General features: G+C 37.3%; 2 protein-coding genes across 3 annotated transcripts; one reads left to right on the forward strand and one right to left on the reverse strand.

Annotated features, from left to right (window-relative positions):
* The first annotated feature begins 7540 nt into the window (after positions 1-7540).
* On the forward strand, positions 7541-22023 carry LOC131671537 (diacylglycerol lipase-beta-like). 2 transcript variants are annotated; one of them, XM_058948026.1, is made up of 15 exons: positions 7541-7962; positions 8742-8934; positions 17145-17244; positions 17369-17581; positions 17898-18220; positions 18802-18945; positions 19119-19287; positions 20031-20154; positions 20249-20392; positions 20493-20604; positions 20705-20797; positions 20861-21015; positions 21170-21313; positions 21657-21775; positions 21857-22023. In XM_058948026.1, exons 3-15 carry the CDS (start codon positions 17150-17152, stop codon positions 22017-22019), a joined length of 1998 nt encoding a protein of 665 aa, XP_058804009.1. In that variant the 5' UTR covers positions 7541-7962; positions 8742-8934; positions 17145-17149; the 3' UTR covers positions 22020-22023. The 2 variants fall into 2 exon arrangements, with proteins under 2 accessions (XP_058804009.1, XP_058804010.1); XM_058948027.1 differs by lacking the exons at positions 7541-7962; positions 8742-8934 and adding an exon at positions 11860-12146.
* A 453-nt stretch (positions 22024-22476) lies between these two features.
* Positions 22477-25265, reverse strand: LOC131671538 (RNA polymerase I-specific transcription initiation factor RRN3). The gene is made up of 8 exons (XM_058948029.1): positions 25108-25265; positions 24597-24800; positions 24259-24478; positions 24072-24180; positions 23834-23986; positions 23262-23750; positions 23005-23183; positions 22477-22933 (listed from the first exon to the last, which is right to left on the reverse strand). The coding sequence occupies exons 2-8, from the start codon at positions 24798-24800 to the stop codon at positions 22488-22490; spliced, it is 1800 nt and encodes a 599-aa protein (XP_058804012.1). The 5' UTR covers positions 25108-25265; the 3' UTR covers positions 22477-22487.
* Positions 25266-26636: the final 1371 nt, after the last annotated feature.

Below are 26636 nucleotides of genomic sequence, written 5' to 3' on the forward strand. Positions count from 1 at the left end.
CCCGCGCGCTCTTTCTCTCTCTCTCTCTCTCTCTCTCTCTCTCTCTCTCGCTCTCACTCTTACTCTCCCGCATCCTTTTGCCAGCCAACCCCCCTTAGCTTTCTGGATGCTGCCGCTTCTTCGTCTTCTTCTTCGCATGCTACTACCTTGCCTTATACGAGCGTTTGCTCTCTATATATTTAATCACTAGCAAGTCGCTTTTTCTTAATCAATGATTGCAATGCGACAAATTATTATAAATCAATGCACAGATCACTGAGACATGCACGACATTATTATTCTTTTATATCATAATAAACTATTACAATTGATCAAATAATAAATTGTTTTCAAATTGAATATTGACACTTGGCGTCAAGGCCTCTCGTCGGTATATGATTTAATCGCTTGAAATTTGGGATCAATTTAAATCTTATCACATAAACGTTTCATTTGCCTTTACGACTTTTATTGATTTCGTTATTATATCTGTTATCGGAGTCTATAAAAATTAAGAAACGTAGAAAGGGAAAGCGTTCTCTTCTGATTAAAATTATCTCTGATTAAAATAACCGTAATTACTTGAAACACGCATAAAAAGGAAAACGCACCCGAAAGCTTTTTCAAGCTTAAATATCAGAAGTAATGAATACAGATCGCGTAGCATCAGTGAATTATGCGAACAGGTTGAAAGGACCAGGCTGGGCAATCCTAACAGCAGCATTCTTCCGTGATCGACGACGGCCACTAGTAAATTAGATTCTAGTGGAGAAAGAGGGAGAGAGACAGAGTGAGAGCAAGGGGTCATTATGGTTACGTGTATATAAGGTAAGTGAAGTCGGTTGTTCGAGCGTGTGCTAACCATCGATTACTACTGGGAACTGATTAGGGAAAACGGCCGACTCGTTACATGTGAATGTAATTTGTGGCCGCGTCTTTTTGATTAGTGCACAGCGTCTGTATCGAGATCGCGCACATATCGTACAGCTTTTCGCTATCAGTTCAACTCAACAAGTTTGCAACTGGCGATCACACTAATTTAACTGTTTATTGAATAGATTTAATGAAGCTACTGCTTATAGACTGTCGAGATGTTTCTCTAATAACACCTACATATTAAGAACTTTTCAACTCTGATAGTACGTCGGTTTTCAAAGAAAAATTAGGAATAAAGTATTCAGTGATCGTATGTCATAATCAATCATTTCCCGATACATTTAAAGATTCATTATATTAGCAATTGCATTAAAATTGATTGGGTGAATAAAGTAACAAGGATATTGAAAGCTAATAGACACCTATAACAAGATGTAAATGTTACATCAGTTTTTGGTATCTCATTGCAAGTCCTTACTTACTTTAAAAAAGAGTGCAAAGGATGGCAAGAGTCAGCGAGCGCTCGGCGCGATGCAGAAAAAACTGTGAGCATCAAGCAAGCACAATCATGTCGCGCTTATATAGCGTATCGAGCAACAATAGCAAAAAGTTGGATGGGCAAAGAATATTCTTCTGGAATGTCAAAGTTTCGTAGCGAGTTTATGACATTGAGTACGCAACTTCGCCATTGGGCCAATAAAAATTGCGCGGCTTCATCATTATTCTCGCACCATCAAGCAGCCGTAGCCTTTGCAAATAATGTCCAACGCAAAAGAAAAAAACGAACGGGGGGGGGGGGGGGGGGGGGGAGGAGGAAGATGTATAGACGCAGGTGTGTATATATATATATATATATATATATATAGGAGGCGACAGCAGCGATGAACTGGTCAGAACGAACTGCACACTAATGAATCCCGGCGAGCTATAGCGCAGCCGGGTCGACCGTTGATCGCATACGCATGAAGCGCTCAGCCGCGCGCACAATACCCGGAGCACGAGAAAGAGAGAGAGAGAGAGAGAGAGGCGAGCTCGCGAGGGTGAGAAGGAGCTGGAGGACGGAGAGGGGAAGGGGGCGATCTTCGTCCGAGCGAATCTTAGCTCGGCCAGCGTTTGCTCAGGTAGCGAGAGAAACGACGTCGGCGACGACGACTACTACTACCTATACTACTACCCCTACTCGGTCCGAGGGTGGAGCTAAGACGTAGCAGCAGTAGCTCGTAATGACGCCCTGAATCAATATGTGGAGGCCAGCGGCGCGAGATATGCATGCGAACTAAGACAAGCAGCGGCAACGGCGCTGGCTGCTCTCGCGAGCGGGCGAGCGACTGCCTACGCGCGGAGAGGGGAGTGCAGAGAAATTAAAGACGAGCCGGGCGCAAAAATAACGACCCGCGAGAGAGAGAGAGAGAGAGAGAAAACCCCTACCACCGCTTTTACCACCCCTCCGCTCGCGAGCTTTTCTCTCTCTTTTAAGGAGCAGCCAAATGAGGGAGCGAGAGAGAGAGAGAGAGAGAGAGAGAGAGAGACGCCGCATAATCTTCTACACGTCGTAAAACCGAGGAGGGTAAAAAACTCCCAAGACCAAATCGGATTTTCACCAGTGCTCGCGAGTAGGTGCACACCTATATATACCTCCTTACCTATACACGCAGGCCAGGCGCTGCGCTAATATCTCCAGGCGAATGAATATCGTATATGCGTACGTAATTGGAGAGCACGAGAGGCAGTAGCGAGAGTCTGCACAAGCTCTGCCGGAGACAGAGCAACGCGTACGAGTATGCGTGTACGTGAGGCAGTTGAGGCTGCCTTGCATGCTTCTTATTCTCTCTATCCTCCTTTTCGTTTCTTCATTTAAAGCAGTTCCGAACCTGCTGTCGCTGCTGCTGCTGCTGCTGCTGCTGCTGCTGCTCGCCTAGACCCGCCACTATACGTAATCTGCCAAGCTTTATGTGCCAGCCACGACGGAGAAAAACAAATTGGGAATAAGGCTGCGACGGGGGTGGTCGAAATTTAGATAAGATTAATCGATTCCTTTCGTAGCTCATATTGCGCGAGAAATGCTCATTGCTCTGGACCTGAGATACAAAAGTTATCAGTATCCATTGCCCGATGTATTTGTATCGGTTGTTAACCACATTTACAGTTGTTTCAATTAACGTGAAAACAGATAGATTCTGCACTATTAGCATTAATGGAATTTCAATATCGTGAAACGAAGCCGAAATAAGACGTCTCCCCCACATTAATCAGTAAGCTAGATTTTAATTGAGACAGTAAATTATTTTTTCAACAGTTTGGCGCTTAATTAAATACGTGATCACGGTCGGAAAAACGGTCTCATATCCAAAATAAAGAGAAAATCATAAAAATTTGCTTCAATTAGATCTTTTTTGTTCACTATCATCCAATGATTAATTGAAATTGCAATGGAGCAATATAGTATAGATCTAAAATAAAATACGGATTTTCATGCCAAAATAATGCGGATTTAAATCGCATTTTTGACATCAATATCAGAAGAAACTTGAGGGATAATATGAAAAATACATTTTTGTAATGATTAAACTTCTGTCATATCTTCTGGTAACATTTGGTTGTCACTTTGTAGAGAAAAATGTTGACACTCGTCTAACAAAAATTTAATCTCAGAATTTTTAAAGTTACGTAGGGTACCTGTCAAAGTATAAGGTGCTGGAGATCATTAAAATAAAATTCACTCATTCCTAATATTATAAACTTGATCGACGATCGGAAAGTTTTCCAGAAAAGAAAATATTAAGTATCGCTCTATATAGAAAACGCAAAGCGATCCAATTTGCCCTGATCCCCCTATTATACGTATATCAGATTGATAACATGAAAGATCAATTTAAAAGAATTTCTGCATCTATAAATTAGAGCAAATAAATGCAGGAAGTCACTAGATATTAAATTAAAATTAGTTTTATTGATTGCATGCTATCAAGTTGAAAACTGAATTAGAACGCTATCTAGATTTCATAATAATTGGTTCAAGGTAGAGAGATGTACGTGTACACATATATTATAGTACATTTGAGCTCGTATACTTATATACTCTTACAAATGGGTTGTTACTGGTTTGATAGTTGGAAAAAGTTGGAATGTTCGTCGACAAAGATTTTTGATGAAGTATCAAATCTTATTATGAATTTTTGAAACTTTCATAATAGCCTTTGTATATCGAAAGCCGCTAGAGTTTACTATGCTAATTATTATGCTGATTACAAGAAAAATTTCTTGCAAATATTTAAATTGAATACTTTCTTTTTAAACAATAAATTTAATTCAAGAATACAACATACTTAAGAAGTCCTTTTTCTTCAATAACTTATGACACATTTCCTTTATTCAAAGTACTATTCAAAACAATTGACCAAAAAATACTTGGGAAAGTAATTTAGATTGAAAATTTGAACAGCTTCAAATTTATATTCTACATAATATAATGATTGTAGAAAATATTTGTTAATATCACAGATCATTAAACGTTCAGTATTATTTATTTCAATAGCACCTGCTCCAATAAATTGTTTTTTGATGCAAACTCTGTCATTAAAATTTTTCTGTTGTTTTATCTATACATCGATGGTCTTTAAAAAAACTGGCACATTACAATTTTTTTGTATAAAAACTAATTCATTGAGTATTTTGCCATTGAAGGGAGCGCGTTTCATTTTTCATCGCGAAGAAAATCAAATTTTTTCATTTTTTATTTATGAATTGATGATCCGAAACTCAATACTTTTTGACTGTTTCCATAAAAGAAACTTTTTGTTCCTATATTATTTCGTTAATGTAATCTTTTACAGAAATCTTCCTTAACGACTTTCGACAACCACTTAGCGGCAAGCAGCTCATGCCATCTTCGTGTTTCCTTGAGAACTATGCTTAGAGAATATCCGCATCTTTAGCAATCAGCATGATAACAAAACTATAATTGAATATTTTTAATAAATTTAATACATTTTGCAGAATGTATGGCTCTATAACAAATAAGATTGGTACATTTACGTGGTAAAAGCAATATGAATTCGTTTCATTTATTAATACTTTGATTGCTGTTTTTACCGAGTATGTTACAGTTTCGCATTTCATTGCAGTATATTATTCGTTTAAAAACCGTGACATATTGACATAAATATTAAATATCAGCTTTACTCTCTTTCACATTAAAATAAGTCAAATGTTATTTTAAAATCAAAGCAGATATTTCACTGTTATTTTTTACGCCGTTGCGTATATTACTGATAATGAAATGAAATTTATTCAAAATAAATCAAAATCAAGTCATGTCTGTTTCGTATTTTTCCCTCATGGACAAAGCCCAATACATGAAAGTATTATTCACGAATGTTTTTTACGAGTCATGTGATTGTTCACGGTAACTCTGTCACCTTAAGTAAACGTCTAATTATTCAGGATATCTGTATAACTTATTTCTCAAAAATAATTCAGACTTTGAAAAACAAACGGTTCCATTCCAAATTGAAATTAATTATATCGCGAAATCTTTACGTGATCGCGTGACTAATTATGCTCGCCTATTGTTTGTTTGATATTGTATCACCTTAATATACTTATTTTACGTAATTCGTAGGAAATGAAAAAGGCTCGTATAAATTTCGCAGATCCCGACAATGAAAAGCACGATATTTCATAAAATTTGTGTATGACAAGCTTATTTGGCAGATAGATTAATTGATGTTACGTTAACATAAAAAATGGTATTAGCTACAGTAGTGTATCGATCGTTGAAAATCTTAGAAATTTTATAATTTTCAAACAATGCGAGCAAAGATTCATTCATGATCGCATGCTCATAACTCTTCAACTAAATTTTCGGCCGGACAACGGCTAATTCCATTAGCTCGCGTCCTGCATTAACGTGATCTCCGATAAACATATCGGCAAAACCATAACGAAGCGCGCTTTCTCGTAGATCACCCGTCTGACCCGCACGCTTATTATATCCAGAGTTTTCGTAATTGACTCCTGAATGAAACGCGCGCCGAACAGACAGTCGTTGCACAAACAAGAGCGCGCGAGTGCGAGTGTCCTTCGCTCGACCCGTTCGGTGTACGTTTCGTCTCTCGCGAAATATCTCGCGGAGATCAGGACTTTCTGGACCAGTACGCCGTCACTCTCACCACATGTGCGCCTGCCCACTGGCGGCTTCAGCGAATACGAGTATGCGTGTGTGAATCGTGCATACGTGCAAGCCAGCGATTTCGACGCCTGGCTGTAATAGATTCTCGAGTTTTCGGCCAATTTTCAGTTATCGCCAACAGGTCATTGTCTTTATTATTTCAATTTTCAGACCAATTTATTTAATATATATATTATGATTGTTCTAAGATCTTGCTCGAACTCGTTCACAAACATCACTATTTTTAATAAAGATTTCCAATAAAATTTTCATAATAGTCAATCTGTTATCGTGTCTAATCAAACTCGGCTTGTTCTACTGAAAATACGCTGTTAATCTCTGTAGAGGCGTAAGTATGAGTAAAATAATAAACATAAACCGAGAACTATCGGATCAATATGCAACTTGCATTACGAAACGAGTTCTTAAAATAACATCTTCGTTAAAAAAAGTATCAATAATGCGAAATACATATTTCGAAATGAAGGTACTCGTGACGTCATTGCGAGACTTGATTGGGCTTTGGAAAAAGAATAATACAAGCTTAAGATGAAAAGGCAGAACCGACTTTTATGTCATTGAAATCTAGAGAAGGACGAGAAATAAAAAATAATGATGAATTTCTACTTTGTTAACGTGATAGCTTGCGATTATTTATTGTCAGTGCTGCTAAAGTGTTGCAAAAAAAACTGTCCTCGTCTCCATTTTCCTCGAATCAAAAACATGACCAAAGTATATGCGAAACAGCCACGGGTCTTCAACATTACAAAGCAATATGTTTCCAATTATTTTGATTGAACGACGAAACGATGAATTATTGATATTCGTTCAAATAAAAATTGTATGAAGGATGATTTATTCGAATTGTCTTCTTTGATAGTCTCAGTGCTGTAACACAACGTCTGGACACAATTTAGTAAGCCATCTTTGTGACAATACGCAGCCCACTTGAGCACAGACTTAAATCAAGACAAGTGTCTCGATTGCCGTAACTTGTAGTTAAAATAATAAGCTCGAATAAGAGATTGATACGCGACAGGCAGGCAAACGATCTCTATCAAATACCAATTGAAGATGTGGCGACACATAGCAGTCAATCCTAAAACTGTCTCCGTTTATACTGAACCAACGTTCGACATTCTTTGTGGATACATTAACATAAGCGAGGATGGCAGGCCTTGCTAATCGAGTTGAAAATGGACTGAGATCCCGCGATAGCCGAATAAAAAGGCGAAATGCTCGGCCAGTGTGTAGTCGGAGAGCGAACCGCCGTCACCGCTGCCGTGCGCGCGAAAAGAAAGAGTCAAACTTGACTTACGGGGCTTTACGGCGAAAGAAGTGAGTGTCCTTTCTCTCTCTCTCTCTCTCTCTCTCTCTCTCTCTCTCTCTCTCTCTCTCTCTCTCTCTCTCTCTCCCCTTTCGCGAGCCAGCGAGCGCGCGCTCGGCTAGGCCGAGATGGAGCAACGGACTGGCCGACGGCCTATCGACAAGTGGCACGAGGGGAAAGCCCAGTCGGCACGCGGAGCGCCGCTCGAGCAGAAGGCCTACACTTGTCTCAGTGCGCCGAGTGCAGTGTGTCCGAGTGAAGGTGAGCCACTCTGCTGCTGCCGCCGCTGCTGCTGCTGCTGCTGCTGCTGTAACTCGTGAAAAAACAAACAAATCCGATTGAAACTCTTCAGCGGACAGTGCTTACTTACTTTTATACCGATCTCACTTCATCTGTTCTTCAGCCGATTGTCGTTCTCTTGGTCGAGTCTATCGTCACAGATGCCGAAGACAAGTTTTTCAATTCGGTAATGTTGTGACATAAGCCGACCTTGCGTACACGAGATATCGGTACTTTGGAGATATACGTGCGCCGATCGAAGAATCAGGCTTCTGGCTTTCTTTCTTCTTCTTCGGCGTCATCGTGCCCATACGGAAATCCCGTCCCTGAGGTAAGTTTTGTGCACTTACATTATCGCCGACACGTGTCTTGGTGGTAATTTCAGCGTATATAAAGTACGCCAGCATTACCGGTTTATTTTAAGATGCTAGTACAAGCTTTCTTTTTATTCCGAATTCTACCGAAGCGAGTTTTTCGTGTGACGTTGGGATTGCGCGTGCGAACGGAAATCAGCTCTTATTTTTTACTAGGTCACCGACATAAAGCCTCCGTATATTATACGTAGTTGTAATCCGCTAATAATAACCCTCTAACTTGAACATCTCTATTACTGCATTTCTACTGCAAAAACAATTTGCTATCACACTGAGTTGGCCTGCCAACTCGCGCGTTTGCTTTCAACCATAAAAGCTAACATTGGCAACGCTTTATCTGCCCCAGTAAACTAATTATTTTCTCATTAATTATAGATTAATTTCTTGATCCGAATATAATTTTTATCTTCGTTTGATTTTTACGCAATACAAAATATTGATCGGGAATGATCAATTCCAAAAACTTGATCACCATCAAATCTGTTGAAGCTCCACTGCAATTTCATCCACACGCTGTGCTTCGTTACTTTTCGCCAAATCTCAAATGCTCGTAAATAGATGCCGTTCAGAATTTTACCTAAATTCAACGGTACATCGCGAAATCGCGAGAAGAAATAAAAAATTAAGAAAAAGCCGCATGTCGTATTTCAATTCACCGATCGTCCTTCGTACAAATCACTCTAGCAATTAACAGCTCGCTTGTATGATGGAAATGCTAATCGCGTACGTGTTGCAGGTGGATAGGCACCAATAGCGAAAAGATAGCGCAAGATGTTGAGATTACGAGGGAGCATGACCGCCGAGGACCGTCATCAGTCAAGGATCCTCGGCTGAAGAAAAGCGTAAAGAGAGCGGCCGCTCGGCATCAGCATAACGCTGACAGCAACTACACGCGCGACCCTGTAAGGAGGAAGTCCATCAAGCTGCAGGTGAATATGCGCTCCTTCCTCAAATAAATTTGTAACTCTCCTATATTCATAGACATGTTGGCCATTTTCCTAGAAAATAATCTTGCACCGAGCTATCGCCACGAGAGCTAATGAGATAATTGTCGTTGTGCGCTTGCGCGGAAGTTTGCGCTATTCACTCAATGATTATTTCACTGTAGCATGTATCCGGTGATTGCTTCGTGACCCTACACACATACACACACACACATACACACACACACATATATATGTATGTATGTACAAACTCTTCGCTACTGAGATTCGTTCAGGACTTTGGAATTTGTTTTGTTCGGACGTGTCCGTAACAAAGCTTCCACAATGCGATAATACGCATCTTTAAATTATAAATCATGAAATACTAATAAGTTATTTCAATGTCTCATCGAAGGTCGTTCAGATTTAAAAAAATTAAAGTAAGGTTTATCGTTTGTGGTTTACTGTAGCTTCTTTTTATACCAAGGATATATTTTTCATTAAATCTAACTTGATCTGCGAAGGGCTTCTTCCTTCGCGCACAAGGAAACTCAATAAACTTAAAAGTTTGCATACGATAAGCATCCGCGATAATTCACGATACAATTCGATTCCATTACTCTTATGTGTCATTCGAAATTGTAAGAAACCACACGTGGTTGTTACGAAAAAGAATGATTTACAGATTTATTTCGTCAGTAAATTTGCATCTGCGTGCAAATCGAACGACATATCGATCATGTGAACGTATGACATGTTGTTTTTCTTTTTGCTCGATGTCTTTATTTTTTGCTTATTCGTAGCCTACAATTATAATCAAATATTGATCATAAAAAGTCTTTTATAAAATGCATGCGTCATTCGCTGCGTGGATAGAGAGAGAGGGAGATAAAAGAGAGAGAGAGAGAGAGAGAGAGAGAGAGAGAGAGAGAGAGAGAGAGAGAGAGAAGATGGAATAACAAAAATCCATTACCTAAATAAAGAGTAAAATGATTTTAGAGAAATAGGTGTGAATATTTATATCTGTAGCTACGGACAATGACACATTCTATTATTTAGTTATAATTAGGATAAATCGACATAGCGTCAAACCAAAAGTTCTGACGTTAATCATTGCATCGAATGACCACCAAAAAAATGCTCGCGTGCAGTGTAGTTCTTCCGGATAGCTCGAACCGAAAATCCGACGTCGCGACAGGACAGGCATCATTACGTGTCAGCAATTACTTTCCCGATACATTTCTTATCGCGATAGCGCATGTCGCGTGCATATTGCAACAGAGCAGCTGCGAGTGCGTAACACATATTTCTCTTCGAATGACCCGGTAATCAGATCGTTCAGGGAGAGAATAAAAAAATCTTCTTTTTCCATGAACTTTTTTCAATTGTGGTTTAATAGGCCTATCGTTTGTGAGGCATCATGATGTCGCGGAATCATCTGTTATAAATCTCTTGTAATTAAGAATTAGCTAACTTGGACGTGATAGCTTACAGGTTTTTGTTTCTGCGCAGTCACATGTACGTCATAGGAGAAAAAGAGCGAGAAATACACGAATATATTTTTTTAAACACTTGATGTAAAAGGCTTACTTTCAGTGGATCGACTTGCAGCTACCTAAATACGTAAAAATTATGTGAATATTCATTGGTTAGACCGGTATTCCATCAGACAGATTTGTCACGGTCGATCTCGAAATTATCTTCGAATTTAAGAGTAGTATACACTTGTAGAGTATCAAGGCATAGAGCTGGAAATTAAAAGTGTGTCATCTAGAAAGTCTTCTTTTTCAAATTATGAATCGACAAGAAAAAACAATTCATAAATAAGCAGTCAACGAATTATTAAAATTCTCATAGGAACGTGGATACTCAAAACCCATGAATACAGCAGCTTTCAAGTTTAGCGTTGATCTCTAATGGAGATATTATTTTAAAGGGGCTTATTAATACCCATGTATTATTCAGAAATATATAATTACAAAATGCACACATACAATTCCAAAGAATCTAAGCTTTCTCGTAAACAAAAAGCACTGAAAAGAATACACTCTTCCACAAGCATTATCGGTATATAGATGTGCATCTCGTGCACTGTCGGATGAAATAATCTCGGTCTGCTGTTATATCAGTGATACGTACACGTGGGTAACTTTCACTCGGACACGGTACTTTCTCCGTGCGCCGGCCGGCATCGTGCAACATCTCGGGCTACACGAGACTGGAACACCCGGAGACGAGACAGACAATACGTATCTTTCTTGCTCTAAGTCTTTCTCCAGTTTCCGTTTGGCAGATTTCGCGATAAAGCGCATGTGCTTGGCAAGTAGCTATACCGCGTCCCAAGTTCAACCGAAGTAAGTCGTCGAGACGGATCCTAAGATGGTATGATGGATAAAATGTTGATATGAGCTCGTTTGAAGATTTTTTCTACCTTTCATAGAACTTTTTAATCACAATTCATTATTCTTGATGATTAATTTTCGTGACCTTTCAGTCAAGCTTATATGATGAGATCACAAATAAGCGACAATTTAATTGATTTTATTAAATATGCGACTAATAAAATTAGTTTTGCTCTAGATTTCATATTATATCGTACGTTTGTTGTCATCGAGACATACGTTAGTTTTCTGTGGAAACCACTTTCAGTCTTGCATTTCAAAAGGAAGTCATTCGTTCGTGTGATTACCGCATATTAAAACGTCAACAAATGACCTAATCCTCTATGACACTAGACAAACTTGGCTAGCACTGCAGATCACATAATCGTGCGATAAGACGGGTTTGATTTACGTCTGGGAGTGATAAGACGAAATGCAGGAAAAATGGATGATCCGTAATGGATGGTAATGTAACAAGTGGTTAACAAGCTCGCGGCAGTTAGATCAGCAGTGCATTACGCGAGGCACCAATTTAAATAATCGATCCCGACATTATCGTCGCACGCGCATACATGTGCACTATACGCAGCTAGCTGTGCTATAGCCTCTTTCGTATACTTGGCAGACGCGCTCGGTCAAAGAAAAGAAAATCGAAAGTGTCACGCGGAGTAGTCCAGTTCGGCCGATCGAAGTGCGTGAACGTTCAGTTTGGAAACGTACATCGCGTCGGTGAAATGTGGAAAGCCGCGTGGAAAAAGGAAAAGCGCTCGATCACGCTTTGCGTTTACGAGTGCGTTCTGATTACCTAACAAGAATTCAAAGTTTTTTTTATTTTTGGTAAGTTTCGTGGTGTTGTAGCGTCCGTGTATTGTGGTAGAATACAATGAAGACCTGGCCAGGGTTGATGAATGCAGACGAGAAAATTTGGCGTGCGTACAATTGTACACGATTTTATCCTACATATAAACTATTGTGTGAAATGATATCGCGTGAATCAATTCTCACGCTATGTTACTGTGCACAATGATTTATGTGTATAATGATACTTACTTTTGAGTTATTGCAAGCTTCAATAACTCTAATGATAGTAGTTCATTGATTTTCAATCAACGGGCTTTATCATTTCAAGGAGAGATTTTATTTTCAATTTAGAGTGTAAAGCCGTATAAAGTACGCCATTAGGCCGGCTAAACTTTTAAATGATTTATTCGCTTGAACTTGAGAATATTTAGAAAGTTTCCGTCAGTCAAGGTTTATGCTAATCGAACTCTCCTTTGTCTATGTTTTCCTTCGGAATTTTAGCGAAATATTAATTTGAATGGTTGTTCGAATGGTGTTTTACAAAAAGCAAAGAAATAAGTTGGTTTCCAGGTTGAAATACGGTATAAATCCGCTATTCGTTTTTGAAGAACAATACGATCAATTCGATTTCTTGTAATTAACATATTGTATTCCCACGCTAAGGTATACAAATGCATCGAATCAATCTCGTTATTTTTGCATGCAAGTAGACCGTATTACAAGTTCATTGATAAATTTTGAGCAAAAAAAATTATTTTGGCAGGTTTAGTATTACGTAATCGTTAAATATTAACGATCTCCCTTAATAAAACGTTATCTATAGTATTATGGCCTTCAAAGTAAAGAAATGAAAGTCCTTAGGCACACGACACCATTGTGTGTCCATCGATTACGATAACCTACAGTCAGACCTTCCAAATGTACAGCCATGACATTGAGTATAGGTACCTGAGCCGGATAAGCAACGAATAACAAAAATAAGTTCAAGTCACGCACGTCTCGATAAAAGGCAGCTCAATCGGACACTGAAATCTGGTCGTTCGCATGCTTCGCGTCATTGACATTGGCAGACGCACAAGTAGATACGTCACTAAGTGCGAATAAAGTCTGTCGACCGATAGAAAGGTTTCCTTGAGCATGCGGTCAGCGGGATTTCCCGGGACGCTGAGTACTATCCATTACACGCCGGGATAACGTACCTACGTCATACCTCCGAGATGCTGAAAGGGGTAAGCGAGCGTACCGGATTCGATGAGTCTGTGTCTTCTCGCGAGAATGCATTTTTGTTTTTGTTCCATCTCGATATTTTTCCAGATTCAAGGGAGTTTTCCTCGTAACACGAGCCTGCGTACATTTTTTTTGTGGGACCGATATTAGTGTCCAACCAGGATTGTGAGGCATGTGTCGGATAGTTTTCAATTTTTTTCATGCATTTGTTTACACATCGGAACGTTACGCGTCAGTCTCATTCGAAATTTCCATCAATCAAGTCATTAAAATGTAGATTAGAGACTTTTTTTAACTACAAAATACTAGTTTCAAGCGTCAACTGTTTGGTATATTTCTTCACAAACAATCGTGCGACAAAGTCGCTCATATTCATACTCGAGTCTTAGATGCTAATTTATTTTTTCTAAACAAATCATACCACCACATCAAATTATCTTTCTTGTTCGAGTACCTGTATATGTCGAAAAATAAAACGTAATTGAAATTCTGATGCTGTGCGATCGGATAATGTAACCTCGTGTCATGTAGTTAAAAAATGGTTTCAGGTTATACATCCATGTAATTGTTTTATGAGGTCAATTGATTAGTATAGCTTTTAGTTACTTTTATCTTTAAATGGTAAAAATCACCAACATAAAAAAGGCCAAGGAATATAGGTATACTCATTGGAAAGATACGTCGGTTTGCCGTAAGTTATGGCTTCTTGCAAAATCCCGCATCTCTTTACCCGGCGGTCGCATTCAAAATGAAGAAAACTGCAGCGTTTTGTGACACATCGGTCACTCTTAAGAGACACGTCTTCGTTTTAATTGCCATTGCATTTTCTCTAAGTTTATATAAGTTAATAAAGACGTCAGTGATAAGTATTTAAAGTTATTACATGCTCGTGAACTCCTTTTTTTCGTATTACTCAATGCGCAATTGAGAGCTTCTTTACAATTGATTTTCTAGAAAGATTTAACAATTTTTTTACTTACTTTATCATATTTATTTCGACATTTGACTACCATGCTATCGTTTCCCACAAAGTTTCTCTGTGGCTGTTTAGCAAATCATACTGTCATTGTGTACTATGACGCGTGTTACGAATTCGTAATATATAACACATCTTTATTTGGACAGACTCGCAGTGAGAGCAATGAAAGAAAACCGTTTTTATCCCCGGGCTATTATGCTAGTAGCAGTTTATTTGGAATTCGATTTTCAACTGATTTTTAAACATGGCCTTGACAACGTAGTATATTAAATGAGAAGTGATCGCTGCGCGCACAAGTGTGCAAAGGGGAAATTTTCTCGACAAAAAAAAATATAAATCTCTTTTTCTGTTTTCAAAAACGAACGAAATTGTGTAACTAAACTGATGAGATTTTAAGTTCTCCAAAAATTATATATATACAGGCGTAATGCTAGAATCTATAGTTTCACGAGAAATATAATGAAAAGACAGTGGATTACAACATCCAAAACCATTCATAGCGATTGCTACTTGAATTTTTCACGACGAAATGATAAAAAAAAAATTATATAAATAGTGAGCACAATCTGTTTCGTGGTAAGCCTACTCCAATACTCCAAACTATATTTCCGTCTATAGTGATCGCATTACGCGAATAAAACTTGATTATCGAAAAAAAAAGAGAGAAGGCAACGCGCGCCTCAGATTTATTAGAGCGAGGGCTTGGCGCAACGTTAGCGCGCATTTCCGGGAGGAAGATTCATACAAAACTGGAGAAAGCCGTTATACGTCGTGGCGTGCGCGAGCTCGATCACGATCGAGTCAGGTCGCTCTTTTCCTTATTCCTCGAACGCCGACGGGACCCTCCTTACATGCGAAACGTGTTTTTTTTTATATATACGTACACCGCTGAAATTTCCCGCTTTTGCCATTTGCGCGGGCTTTCGCTTTTCTTCTCTTCGACTCGATGCGAATTTGCATTCGCGCTTCGCGTACGTACGACAACGCAAAGTTTTTTCTACTTTTCCATTAAAACTTGGTCGTGTCGATTTCGTGCGCATTCCATTCCCACGTTATCCGTTACGAAATATTCGATCGTCAAATGTTTCTTTAGACAACTCATGGGACGTTGACATTATATCATTGTGCATTTTTCATTTTTCGTGGAAGTGTCATTTCAACGCTTCTAGCGGAATGGAACGCTAAGCTGACACTGTTCATCTCACAATATACAATTGCGATTGTACTGTAAAGTTAATTATTCATCTTCGTCATTAGCCACATCTGATTGCAAGTTAGACTTTTCTTCTACCTAACATTACTTCTTCTGAATGTCACCTTTCAAAACACTCGTAATCAAGTTCTTCGCTCTTAATAAATGCTGTAAGTTACCAAGTATACGGGAAAATATCAAACAAACATTTTTCCTCGGATTTTAAGTAAGCATTACATTTTCAAATTATAATAAATTTAAAATAAAAAAACTTAATGAGTACTTTTGAAATTATCTATTTAAATAATTAATAGTTTGATTCAATAAATCGAATGTATATAAATAACAGTGCTGATCATATTTCACAAAGTTATTTCATTGAGATTCTTTATTTCGACATGACGAGTCAACTTGCTTCATGTGAATTGCACAGAAAAGTGCACGAACGCAATTGAACCATCGTACAGCCCAATAAGTCTTCTCGGTTCTCTGTGCAATAAAAGTTGAGCAACTACGCATTTAGTATAGATATAATTTGTTAATTAACATTCTAGGCTGGACCGACAGAAATGGAAGATTGTTAGATAGGCGCTCTTCTTTATTTTGTAACAGATTCGATTGAGCGTCGGTAGCAACTGAAGTATTCAGGACAACGAACTGTAAACTTTTGACTAATCCGAATAACATATGTCAAAATGAATGTAACACTAGCAAATTATTAAGGATGGCGATTACGTGGCCTCGACCGGGCAACGTGTCCCGTATAGAGCGAGCAGGTTCGGTCGTGCGGTTCTTTTTGGGGAAACGCTTAGTGACACGGCAATTAACGCGTAGTGAGCAGACAACGCGCCAACGTCAAGCGTTGACCAATGCCTGTCGGCCATCGAGAAAGATTGGACATCTCTTCGTAATAACCAGCGCGTCGAGGCAATGATGGATTTTCCCTGCAGTTTTCCCGACCTTACCGAGGTCACCAACGTGTCGCTCTCAAACGCTATGTAAGAATATTAGGTTTGCGGTGCGAATGTAAGGTCGACAACAAGAATTTGTCCGAGGGAGAACGCGATTACGAGTAAGGTAGGTGGATTGGGCGAGGAGGTCAGTTGAACCGTGATCGGCACTTCTCCTCCAGAGTTTCGCTCGACTGACGGAGTGGCTACCGATGGGTAGATCCGGGGCCGTACTTCACAGCTCGAGTGCCGCGCACTCTCTCTCGACACCGTTACGACCATTCTCCGAAAGGGAAAAGGTCAGGATTCGGCGATAGCTCCAGGCCTATCCCGAGATTGTTCGCCGACCCACGAGCGAAGTAGAGCGAGAGAGCGCAATCTAGCGCTCGTCGTACGTCTTCGGGTCCTCCGATCCCATCCCCTGCGGCAACAGCCCGAAAGGAATGAGAGGAGCGAAAAAGCAGTAGTTGATCTCAGCGCTTGACCAAGCGCTCGCTGAAGTCACAGCGAGCACTCAAAGCGAAAGTATCGCCATTTTTTTCGACACCAGTTGACAATTTTGAGCCTTCGATAACATCAGCAATAGTGATTATTTACTCAGTCGACCCTCACACGAACGTCTAATGAAACTATAACTTTTTATTTGTTTTTAGGGAAAAAATCAAAATACACCTTTGTGTTTTCAGAAAAAATGCCAGCGCTCAAACTGTTTGGTAGAAAATGGCTCGCAGCCACCGATGATCTCGTTTATCCTGGTCTCTTCGAAATATTTATTAGAATAGTATGGTAAGTCTCTCTCGTACGTAACTGTCTGCGCTACACGTGACTACGAGTTATCCTAATAACTCTATTAATCTTTCTTCTATTTTATACGCGTTTCGAATGATGTTATAACGCATGTTTCGTTCAGGTTGGTACTCGTAGGAGTAGCCTGCCAAAGGTACTACGGCGAAACGTGGAAATGTCGCTCGGGAGGTGATTTGGTCCGAATTTTTCTCGTGGGCGAGCTTGCCATACTTGCCGCCGCCACTATCCTGATAGTATTCATAGTTAATCACAGCGCACGCGGCTCCATAGCCGACACTTATGCACGGCGTTATGTTCAGCCTCTTCTGACTGTCAAGTAAGTAAATAGCAATCTTTTTTCTTCTTTTTTGACTCATTCTCCACTTTTTTCCGAGGAAAAAAGTCTTTGGAATAGTGTCGCCTAATGGTTGCACAAGAAATCGCGTGTCTTTCTTAGCATCGTTTCGGAAAAAAACTTACTATCCAGCCTATAGTGAATCATTTTATTCCCATATTCGCTTGATAAATAACAATGGACTAATTTCAATAGTAAATACGCTTTGTTAAGATTGCTCGTAAAAGCAAACAGCTTGTGTCTTTGTTAACCGTAATTGAAATAAAAATGTGGCACTAACTTTGTGCGTTATTTTTAGAATTCTGCTAATACCATTTGAAATAGTGTGGAACGTTCTCGGCACAATATGGTTATTCAGCGACAGTGTGGAGTGCAGCCCCGAGCATTACACGATCGGCGTAGTGGAGGCATTAGTATTATTCGACTGGGTGCTCGTAGGATTAACGATCTTTGGATTAGCCTTGATCTTCGACCCACTTGGTTCACTGAGTCTGAAGGACAAGGAACTCGAGGACTCGGTCGAGCACAGTAAAGTCTCTAGGATCTGGCTACGGCGGGTCAAGTTTTTCTGGTGGATGAGACGCGACGAGAGTGCCAGCGAGACCTTTCAACATGTTGCTGGTGAGACATAGGTACATGTGGGTGACTCCGTGCGACTTCGGTGCATTTGCGGATTGATCGGGTTTTTATTAAGCGTTTCCCATGATTATGCAACGGCTTGATTGTGTTATTTGAATATTTTGACTTTGACGTTGATGATAAGAAGTTTTAACTGAAAACGAGCGTCAGCTGTCAATTAAATTAACAAAGATTCATGACGAACTGTCTTGTTTTAATTATTTAAATCGACTAGACAATCTGAGACGATCTGACTTTACAAATGATTTCGGCAACCATTATCTTCGTTATAATAAAAAAAAGAATATTTTTATCGAGTGTATCTTATGATATTTGATACTGTCTATAGTTAATGAACCAAGTTTAGCTAATAGGTGCCCGCGTTAAGATAAACGTGAGAAACTCTTAGCAATGGTAGGACGTATATCCCAGAGACAATGTTAACACACGTAGGAAAAGAAGATATTTAGGGAGTGTACATTAAACAGCTTCGATAATTACCTATCTCATTATAAAGACATTAGAGAAATAATAAGCCCACTCATTAAAACTCATTTAAAAGCAAATTGATATTTTTATTTTAGGTCTTTTGAGTGCTCTGTTCCGTGGAACAGATTTGGTACCATCTGACGTGATGGCAGGATGCGTTTTATTGAGAGTCAGACAAAAACGTGAACACCTCGAACTCAAGAGATTGAATCTACTTGAGCGACCTCAGTATGACACAGGTACGTATTTTTTAAGTAAATGTTAAATAAAAATCCGTGATTAAAGCACAGTACTAAATAACGTAGCTGAAGTTGATTAAGTCCGAATGAAGATCCTTGTAAACACAATGAAAAGACTAACGCACTCCGCCAGGTCAACAGGAGACTGCATAACGTTAGTTATTTGGTTGCAGATGCCGTGCGCATATTTGCAAATTCCCCGGACTGGATGTCACTGGAATGGGCTCATCATTACATGCAACTGTCGATCGCGTCCTACGGGTGGCTTTTCGTTATCTATCGTCAATGTTGTACCGGTTGCTTTCACCTTTTGAAAGAGATGACGTGCTGCGCCTGTTGGAGGTATATTTGACAACCCACCAAAGCTCGTCCATCTTGATTGTTCAACAATCTTTTTTTCTCCCCCACGAAAATGAGCACGAGCTTGCTGAACATTAAAGCATATCGACTGACTCATTCGCAAGCAATTGTGCAACTGATCCAATGCTCAGAAAAAGAGCGAATCCTTTTCATATATTTTCAGCATTTCTCTTTGCTTTGTACGAATAAGCGAAACAAACGAGACTGTCTTGATGTCGCCGCCGTTGTCGGAATTCAAGGCTGGTATAATTAACGCGGGCGCGCGCGAGCGAACGAGCAATACGCAAGCAAGAGAAAGGCTTTTTGAAAGCTCATTATACAGTTGAAAATATGAGGCTTTCGAATACAAACCTCGCGATGTAGGTGCACTCGATCTGCGCGACGGGCAAGCATTGCCTTGAAGTGTGGCATTACAATTCGATGCTTCCATATTTACTGTGCATGTAAGTGGCTCTTGTAGCCGTCTCGTCTAGCGACAATTTAATAAGGAAAAGAGAGAAAGCTAACTTCATCGGTGTGAAATATACGAAAGTTCATTCACGATTGTAGTTATAACTTTATATTTTACGCTTGTAAACTTTGAAATTTAATACATTTATGTCGATTACAATGTTGAAGCTCAGTGCATTCTCTCTCACTCGATGGATCTTTGGCGGCGTAAAATCATTCGTCGAATCGACATGATAACACGTATTCTGATCTGACAAATGATATTGGTTTCGCAGGAGAAAGCGGAATATCGTGGTGGACGACAATTGCTGCATGTGCAATCTTTCAGGCGTGAAAACTTTGTCAAAGCTATCCAAGGATGACATCCTTTTTGCGTCGTTCAGAAATCACTTGTGCGAGGTGCGCATACGAAAAACATTTCAAACGTTAACATTGCGCGAGAATATAACGAGACTCGTTTGGCCCTTACGGCACGTATGCTTCACTATTGCAGATACCATTTGTCGTGGTGGCCGATCACAAAACTTCGAGCATCATCATTGTTATACGTGGCTCGCTATCTCTCAGAGACATTATAACTGACATTGCCGCGGCTTCCGATTCGTTCGAACCCGAAGGTTTTCCGTCCGGAAGCATGGTGAGTTATTAATGTTTCGCGTATTACGATGTATTCGCGATGCATTCGTGCATGGAAACATTGCAAATCAATCAGTTTGACCATCACCTTTTCCATTCAGGCGCACAAGGGAATGATCATCGGAGCTAAAGTGATATTAAAACAATTGGACCAATATAAAGTCCTTGAAAATGCATTTAATATGTTTCCTCACTATGACCTCACGCTCACAGGTAACAAAATTATATAAATTCCAACTTTTCTTCTGTGTCTCGAAAATTATTTATCTATCATACTTTTTTAATTCTGAATAAAAAATTTTCTCCTTTAAAGGTCATAGCCTTGGCGCTGGATTAGCCGTGCTATTAGGTTCTCTTATTCGTCCTCGTTATCCTCATCTGAGGGTTTACGCTTTCTCGACTCCCGGTATGAGACAAACTTTTATATTGAATGCATGTACGAAATTAATGAATTTATTTTACTTTACAGCTGGATTATTAAGTCGTGAAGCAGCAAAAGTGACTGAAGAATTTGTTCTATCAATAGGACTGGGTGATGATTTAGTTATGAGACTTAGTGTTGATAGTATGGAAAATTTTCGAACGTCTTTGCTGATAACTTTACAGGCTTGTAGACTTCCAAAGGTAAATACATTCAAATGTCATGAATTACGACAGTATTTTATTCCCTGATACTGGATATACTTTTTTAATGAACTACATTTTTTTCAAATGATAAGAAATAATAATGTAACAGAATTTGTAGTAATATAAGTATAAATTTATTTCACAATTGCAGTATAGAGTGGTTCTAAATGGATTCGGTTACATGTTATTTGGCGTTCCTGACAGAGATTTAAATAGAACGTGGAGAAATGGAAATACAATTAATTCCATTCCAGGACAATTGCCTCTTCTTTCGGAAACATCGACACGACAAACTGTTCGTAACGTATAAAATTACAAATTACTACTCATGAAATAAACAATTTTTATAACGTAATTTATAAACTAATACGATGTCGGTTCAAAATAATAAATCTATCTTATTTAAGGCATACATTTTACGTTCGAAGAAACTCAAATCCAATAAAATAATTTTTTCTTAATTATATTATATGTATGATATATATAAATATTCACAAAAATTAATTGGCTAGAACAATTACTTAGTAATTATTCATTAAATAACAAATTTATTATAGTTTATACAAATATTATAGTAGACACTTAAAGTATAACAAAATTCATTTATGCATAAAATTAATAACAGTGAAAATTTATAGGAGACGACAATTTTAGAAAGAGATGTAACTAGGAGAAGATATTCGAAGGTTAGATTATTTACAGCCGGTAAAATTTTACATATTGCTCGATGCAAACCAGCATCGAAAGAAAAGAAAAAGTAAGTTACTCAAACATACATTATCGTTTTTACATTTCAAATTATTGAATAAGCTCTAATGAATTAATTTGTTAATCATAGAAAACAAAAAAATAAAGAGAAAAGATTTGAGATGCGTTGGGCATCTCCAGAAGAATTCATGGAACTGTCTGTGATGCCTCGTATGCTTTTAGACCACTTGCCAGAAAATCTCGAAGAGTCTTTGGCCATTCTTGTCAAACAGCAAGACGAGTTTATACGATGATTCGCTACAACTACCTTAAACACATCAAACCAATGTTACCGAGCGTTTAGTTTAATATAAATTTGACTATTCGTTTGAATCTTACACTAAAACAGGCAGTATTTCTTTGTAGCAATAATGAATTTAGAGTAAGCTTAGAAACGTTTTTATACGCCTTGATTATGTACATAAATAAAATTTTAATTTTAATAATTAATATTGTAACAAAATTAATATCGTTAATTAGATAATTTTGCTTGAATTCCTCTTATTAATTTAAATTATAACAACTTGCGTTTATAATTTTATAGTTAAACGTCGCTATTAGTTGTCGTTTGGTTATCGAGTCTTAAATATTTACCAGCTGTCGACAAAAGGCTTACTTCACAATCGAAAGTGACCTCCGTGTAAATAATAAATCGTAATGTGACTAAAACGATTGACAAAAACTTATTTATTATAAAAATTCGAAAAGCTATTTATTAATATTCACGTGTACTTGAAACCCGGTGACGTGCTGTACGAAAACTTATCTAAACGATTTTGCGCCTCAAAACTGTGAGATGAAAAGTTTTCGTCTATAAAGTCGTCGTCGTCGAATTCAACTTTATTAGTTGAGACGTGTGATTCGTTACTAATAGCAGTCTGACTGTTGTTATACAACTCCGTGATTCTCTGTCCACTGAGTACCAAACGGTATGGATCAAATGGAAAAAATGTATCCAGCCAATTCAGCGATTGATAACGATTTGAACTGTACTGCACTGGAAGATTACTTCGCGCATTTCTTTCGATGACCGTGTAACAGTAAGCTAGTTGATATTTTCTCGTAACAGCCGCAAAATTTTGCACAACTGCTGATTGACAGACTTTCAATGGGTTTAATCTGCACGTGACTATTTTATTAAGATTCAGTCCTTCTAAGAATCGCAGATCTGAAAAAATAAATTTAAATAGATTTATTTAAAAAATAAATAAAATGTACAATTGAATGTTAAGATCTTACTTCTTTCCCCATCCATTAGATCCTTATGTCTGAAAGCTAACAAATAAAACATCGCTTGGCATACTGAGTAAAACACGGCATGAACGCGCACGTCACTGTTTGCACATTCTAAACTATCTTGTGAACTAATATAACTATGTATCCATGTAGACATTTCTGATAAAACTCCTTGGATTAATCTAAAATCGATATCGTTAAATTAATTAAATCGTCAATCAGCGTTTTAATATTTTTAATAGAAATGAATTATTTCTTACCCAATAGTAACATATGTCGCTCTTGCTAGTAAACTAGCAATATACAATACAGCCGATTGTCTGAGAATCGGGGCTACATTGGGATTAGAAACTTTTTGCCATAACCATCTAACAAATGCTTCTGTAACTGCTGATTTAAAACTACAAAGGTAGAACATGAGGAATTGAACGTGGTGACTGGCATATGTTGGCAAAATTAGTTTTTCAAATGCATATAACAAATCATTATATATGCTCTTCAACGGATCTATTTGCAGTTGACCGTTAACGTAACAAAAATTATGAATGTATGACAGTATTTGTTCCATACAAATATCCAACATTTGTGCACCTGGATGTTTCATTTGCATATCAACTGTATTTTTGCCGTTATTTTTAGCAGTGGAATCATCCATATCAAATATTGCTTCATCTTCATCTTCTTCCATATCACCATCTTCAAAATTTTGAATTTCTGAAGGTGGTACACTCACATCTAAAGCAATAAGCCTGACAAGAATAGTTATAGAATAAAATTAATTTTTCAAATTAATTAGATATTTAACTAATAATGTGGTATTTTTGAATTATACCTGTCTATAATTAAACATAGAATGTCTTTCCTTAATTGCGGTGCATAATTCATTATATGAACTAAAGCAAGCAAATATTGTTCTGTTACTAAAATTCCTTCTGAAGTGTGTGGATATATAGATGTAAGGCTCTGAACTAATAAACCACTTGACCTAGAATTGAAAAAATGTACTAATTATAATTCAATAGCACATTTATATATTGTCAAAAATAATAAAAAATTCATATTCTACATACATTGGTATTAGCTGCAGAAACTTCTTTAATAAATCGTGAATATGGCCAATTTTTGCTATATAACTTTCAGGACACTTTCCATTGATCCATTGTGTAGCACCTTCATCAGCTAAAAAGGCAAATTTGTTATTTAAAATTTAAATGATATAGATGACATGTACATACTTATATAATTTTGTTTACTTACTTGATCTAAACTTAAAAATCAGCTTATTAATTACCAATTTGGAATGATAAATGTGCATGCACAGTAATTCCAAAACAAATTTTTTAAAACATGCTGTTACTTCAGGAGCTCGATTGATCCAACTAATATTGAGAATAACTTCAATAAAAAGGGAGTGAACAGATCCAAGCATCGACATACATTCTTGGAGATCTTTAAGTAGCTCAAGTAATTCATGATCCTGTCAACAGGGTTTTCATAAAGTTAAATTTAACAAAATTTTGATAATTACCATAAAATTTCGATTGTTTAAAGTTACAATGATGCTCATTAAAATCTTATAATAAATTAATAACTACCTTAACATTAGAGTCACGAAGTATGCAAATCATATCCTGATATGCTTGGCGATCACGTCCATTTTCGTAATTTAAGAGCACTGTTTTCAAATCTCTTGGTAATTTGAAGCATATTTTCTTTTGTGGTCCAACTAATGCAGTTCTAACTCCAGATCCTTTCAGGATTGAAGATACACTGGTAACTCGAGATGAAACTACAGACATCTAAAAATAGAGTTAAGTGGTAATTTTTAGAAGTCTTTCACTTTTGAATTGGACTGAATCGTTTTTGAACATAATGTTTACATCTACAATGTGCCAATTAAAGTATAATAAGTTACAAATAACACAATATGTTGATATTTTATAATAAAAAAAGATGTGATTATTTTATTTAAATAGTATTGGCTGAAAATTACACGTTGCGTAAAAATAATACCGACCGTAATAAGGTCTAATTTTGACATACGGATTCACAAAGTACCATGTGCACCATTTGATAGGTTATGTCTGAATTGAAGAAGGTACTTACTTTGAAATCTAGGATGAAATATGCTGAAAATATACAAACAACTATTCAATTTCGATTAGAATAAACGCTACATGTAACAATATTAATTCCTTTTTCGTGCTGTATCCTATAAAATCTAATTTTTTTGTGCCGCAGCATGACCGCGTGTTCACTCTTATAGACGCTACTGACATGCACTAACACTATCGCAATTACGCCAAGTTATAACTATGGACGCACAAACTAAAATTTCGTAAAGAAACAATTTGATCTACTGCACGCAATGTCTACTATGAACAAATGGGTTTTTACGATTTTTCGATGTTTGTTATTATTTATTCAATTTTATAAGGATCTTAGATAAGTATTAATTTATAAATATAATAATCCATTTTTCTGTATTGTCAATGCCATTTAAATAAAATGTTTATAATAAATAAAACATAAAATAACATATACCATTTATAAAGAACATTTACAATAAATTAAAAAAGTACTACAATAGTCATATTTCAAACTTAACAATTTTTTATTTGGAAACTACATGCTGATTGAATTATATTTACCTAGTTACGCATATACATGCACTATACAATTGGAAATACAAGCTATATTCATTATAACTAATATTTAGCAAGTAAATTTTGTCCTTTTACATTCCATAACATAGTAGTTGAGAATTATAGTAAGAGGCAAAACATTGATTATAAATTATGAGGTCTTGGAGTTGTGAGTTCAGATATTGAATTTTATTGTTGAATATAAACAATTTTATTGCCAAAGTAAGCTGTAACAAAGAAAAATATTTTCTCATTGAAAAAAGAACTAAATAATTTATATATTCAACATTTATTTAAATATATACTAAAAATTAGTAAAATATTTTTAAATACTCACTGCATAAAAGAGAGATCAGGCATACCAGGATCCGCTCCTTTTCGGAATCCTAAAATAATATTAATTATTATTATATTTTTTGCAAATAAAATCAATTGCAAGCAATAATAATCAAAATAGATGCATCGATTTTTAACTAATTCATTTACATGCAGTTAAACTAACCTAGATACAGAACTGCTGGAATGAAACCCCAATGGAAAACGGTTTTTGACACGTTGAGCACAATTGAAATTTTTTGTTTAGTTTGCGGCGCCAGCGACATTCTGTCAACTATTTTTTGAGCAGCAATTTTAACGAATATAATATTTATTTGACACGTGTAAATGCGATTTCTGGTGAATGTCACAGCTGCAAGTCAACGTGAATTCTGTGAAAATAACTAGATTCTTCAGTGTCATTTTCCATGTTCAAAATTCATAATGAAAAATTCCCTAGAGTAGAGATACCAATAGATTTTTGCATACACATCAACGCGCCATACCTATAACCCTTATGTTCCGACATTTTATTGTTTACACTGTAGTTGTGAATAGCAATCACGAATTTCTATTTAATGTCACAATATTGCGTTATTTGTACCAAATGGTGTAGGCGTAGATTATTTTAAAAGTTGTAATAATTCCATTTATTACAGTATTTTTGATATAACA

Source organism: Phymastichus coffea, unplaced genomic scaffold (assembly GCF_024137745.1).
Source record: "Phymastichus coffea isolate CEN01 unplaced genomic scaffold, Cenicafe_Pcof_1.1 PCOF00128, whole genome shotgun sequence".
Lineage (NCBI taxonomy): Eukaryota > Metazoa > Arthropoda > Insecta > Hymenoptera > Eulophidae > Phymastichus > Phymastichus coffea.

Excerpts from the sequence above, each read along its gene's own strand:
- LOC131671537 (XM_058948026.1), top strand. The coding sequence starts at position 17,150 with ATGCCAGCGCTCAAACTGTTTGGTAGAAAATGGCTCGCAGCCACCGAT. Across the intron at positions 20,798-20,860 it reads TTACGCTTTCTCGACTCCCG|CTGGATTATTAAGTCGTGAA; the intron begins GTATGAGACAAA and ends TTTACTTTACAG. Across the intron at positions 21,314-21,656 it reads AAACATCGACACGACAAACT|GAGACGACAATTTTAGAAAG; the intron begins GTTCGTAACGTA and ends GAAAATTTATAG.
- LOC131671538 (XM_058948029.1), bottom strand. The coding sequence starts at position 24,800 with ATGTCTGTAGTTTCATCTCGAGTTACCAGTGTATCTTCAATCCTGAAA. Across the intron at positions 23,987-24,071 it reads TTTCTGCAGCTAATACCAAT|GTCAAGTGGTTTATTAGTTC; the intron begins GTATGTAGAATA and ends TTTCAATTCTAG. Across the intron at positions 23,751-23,833 it reads CTATGTTTAATTATAGACAG|GCTTATTGCTTTAGATGTGA; the intron begins GTATAATTCAAA and ends TATTCTTGTCAG.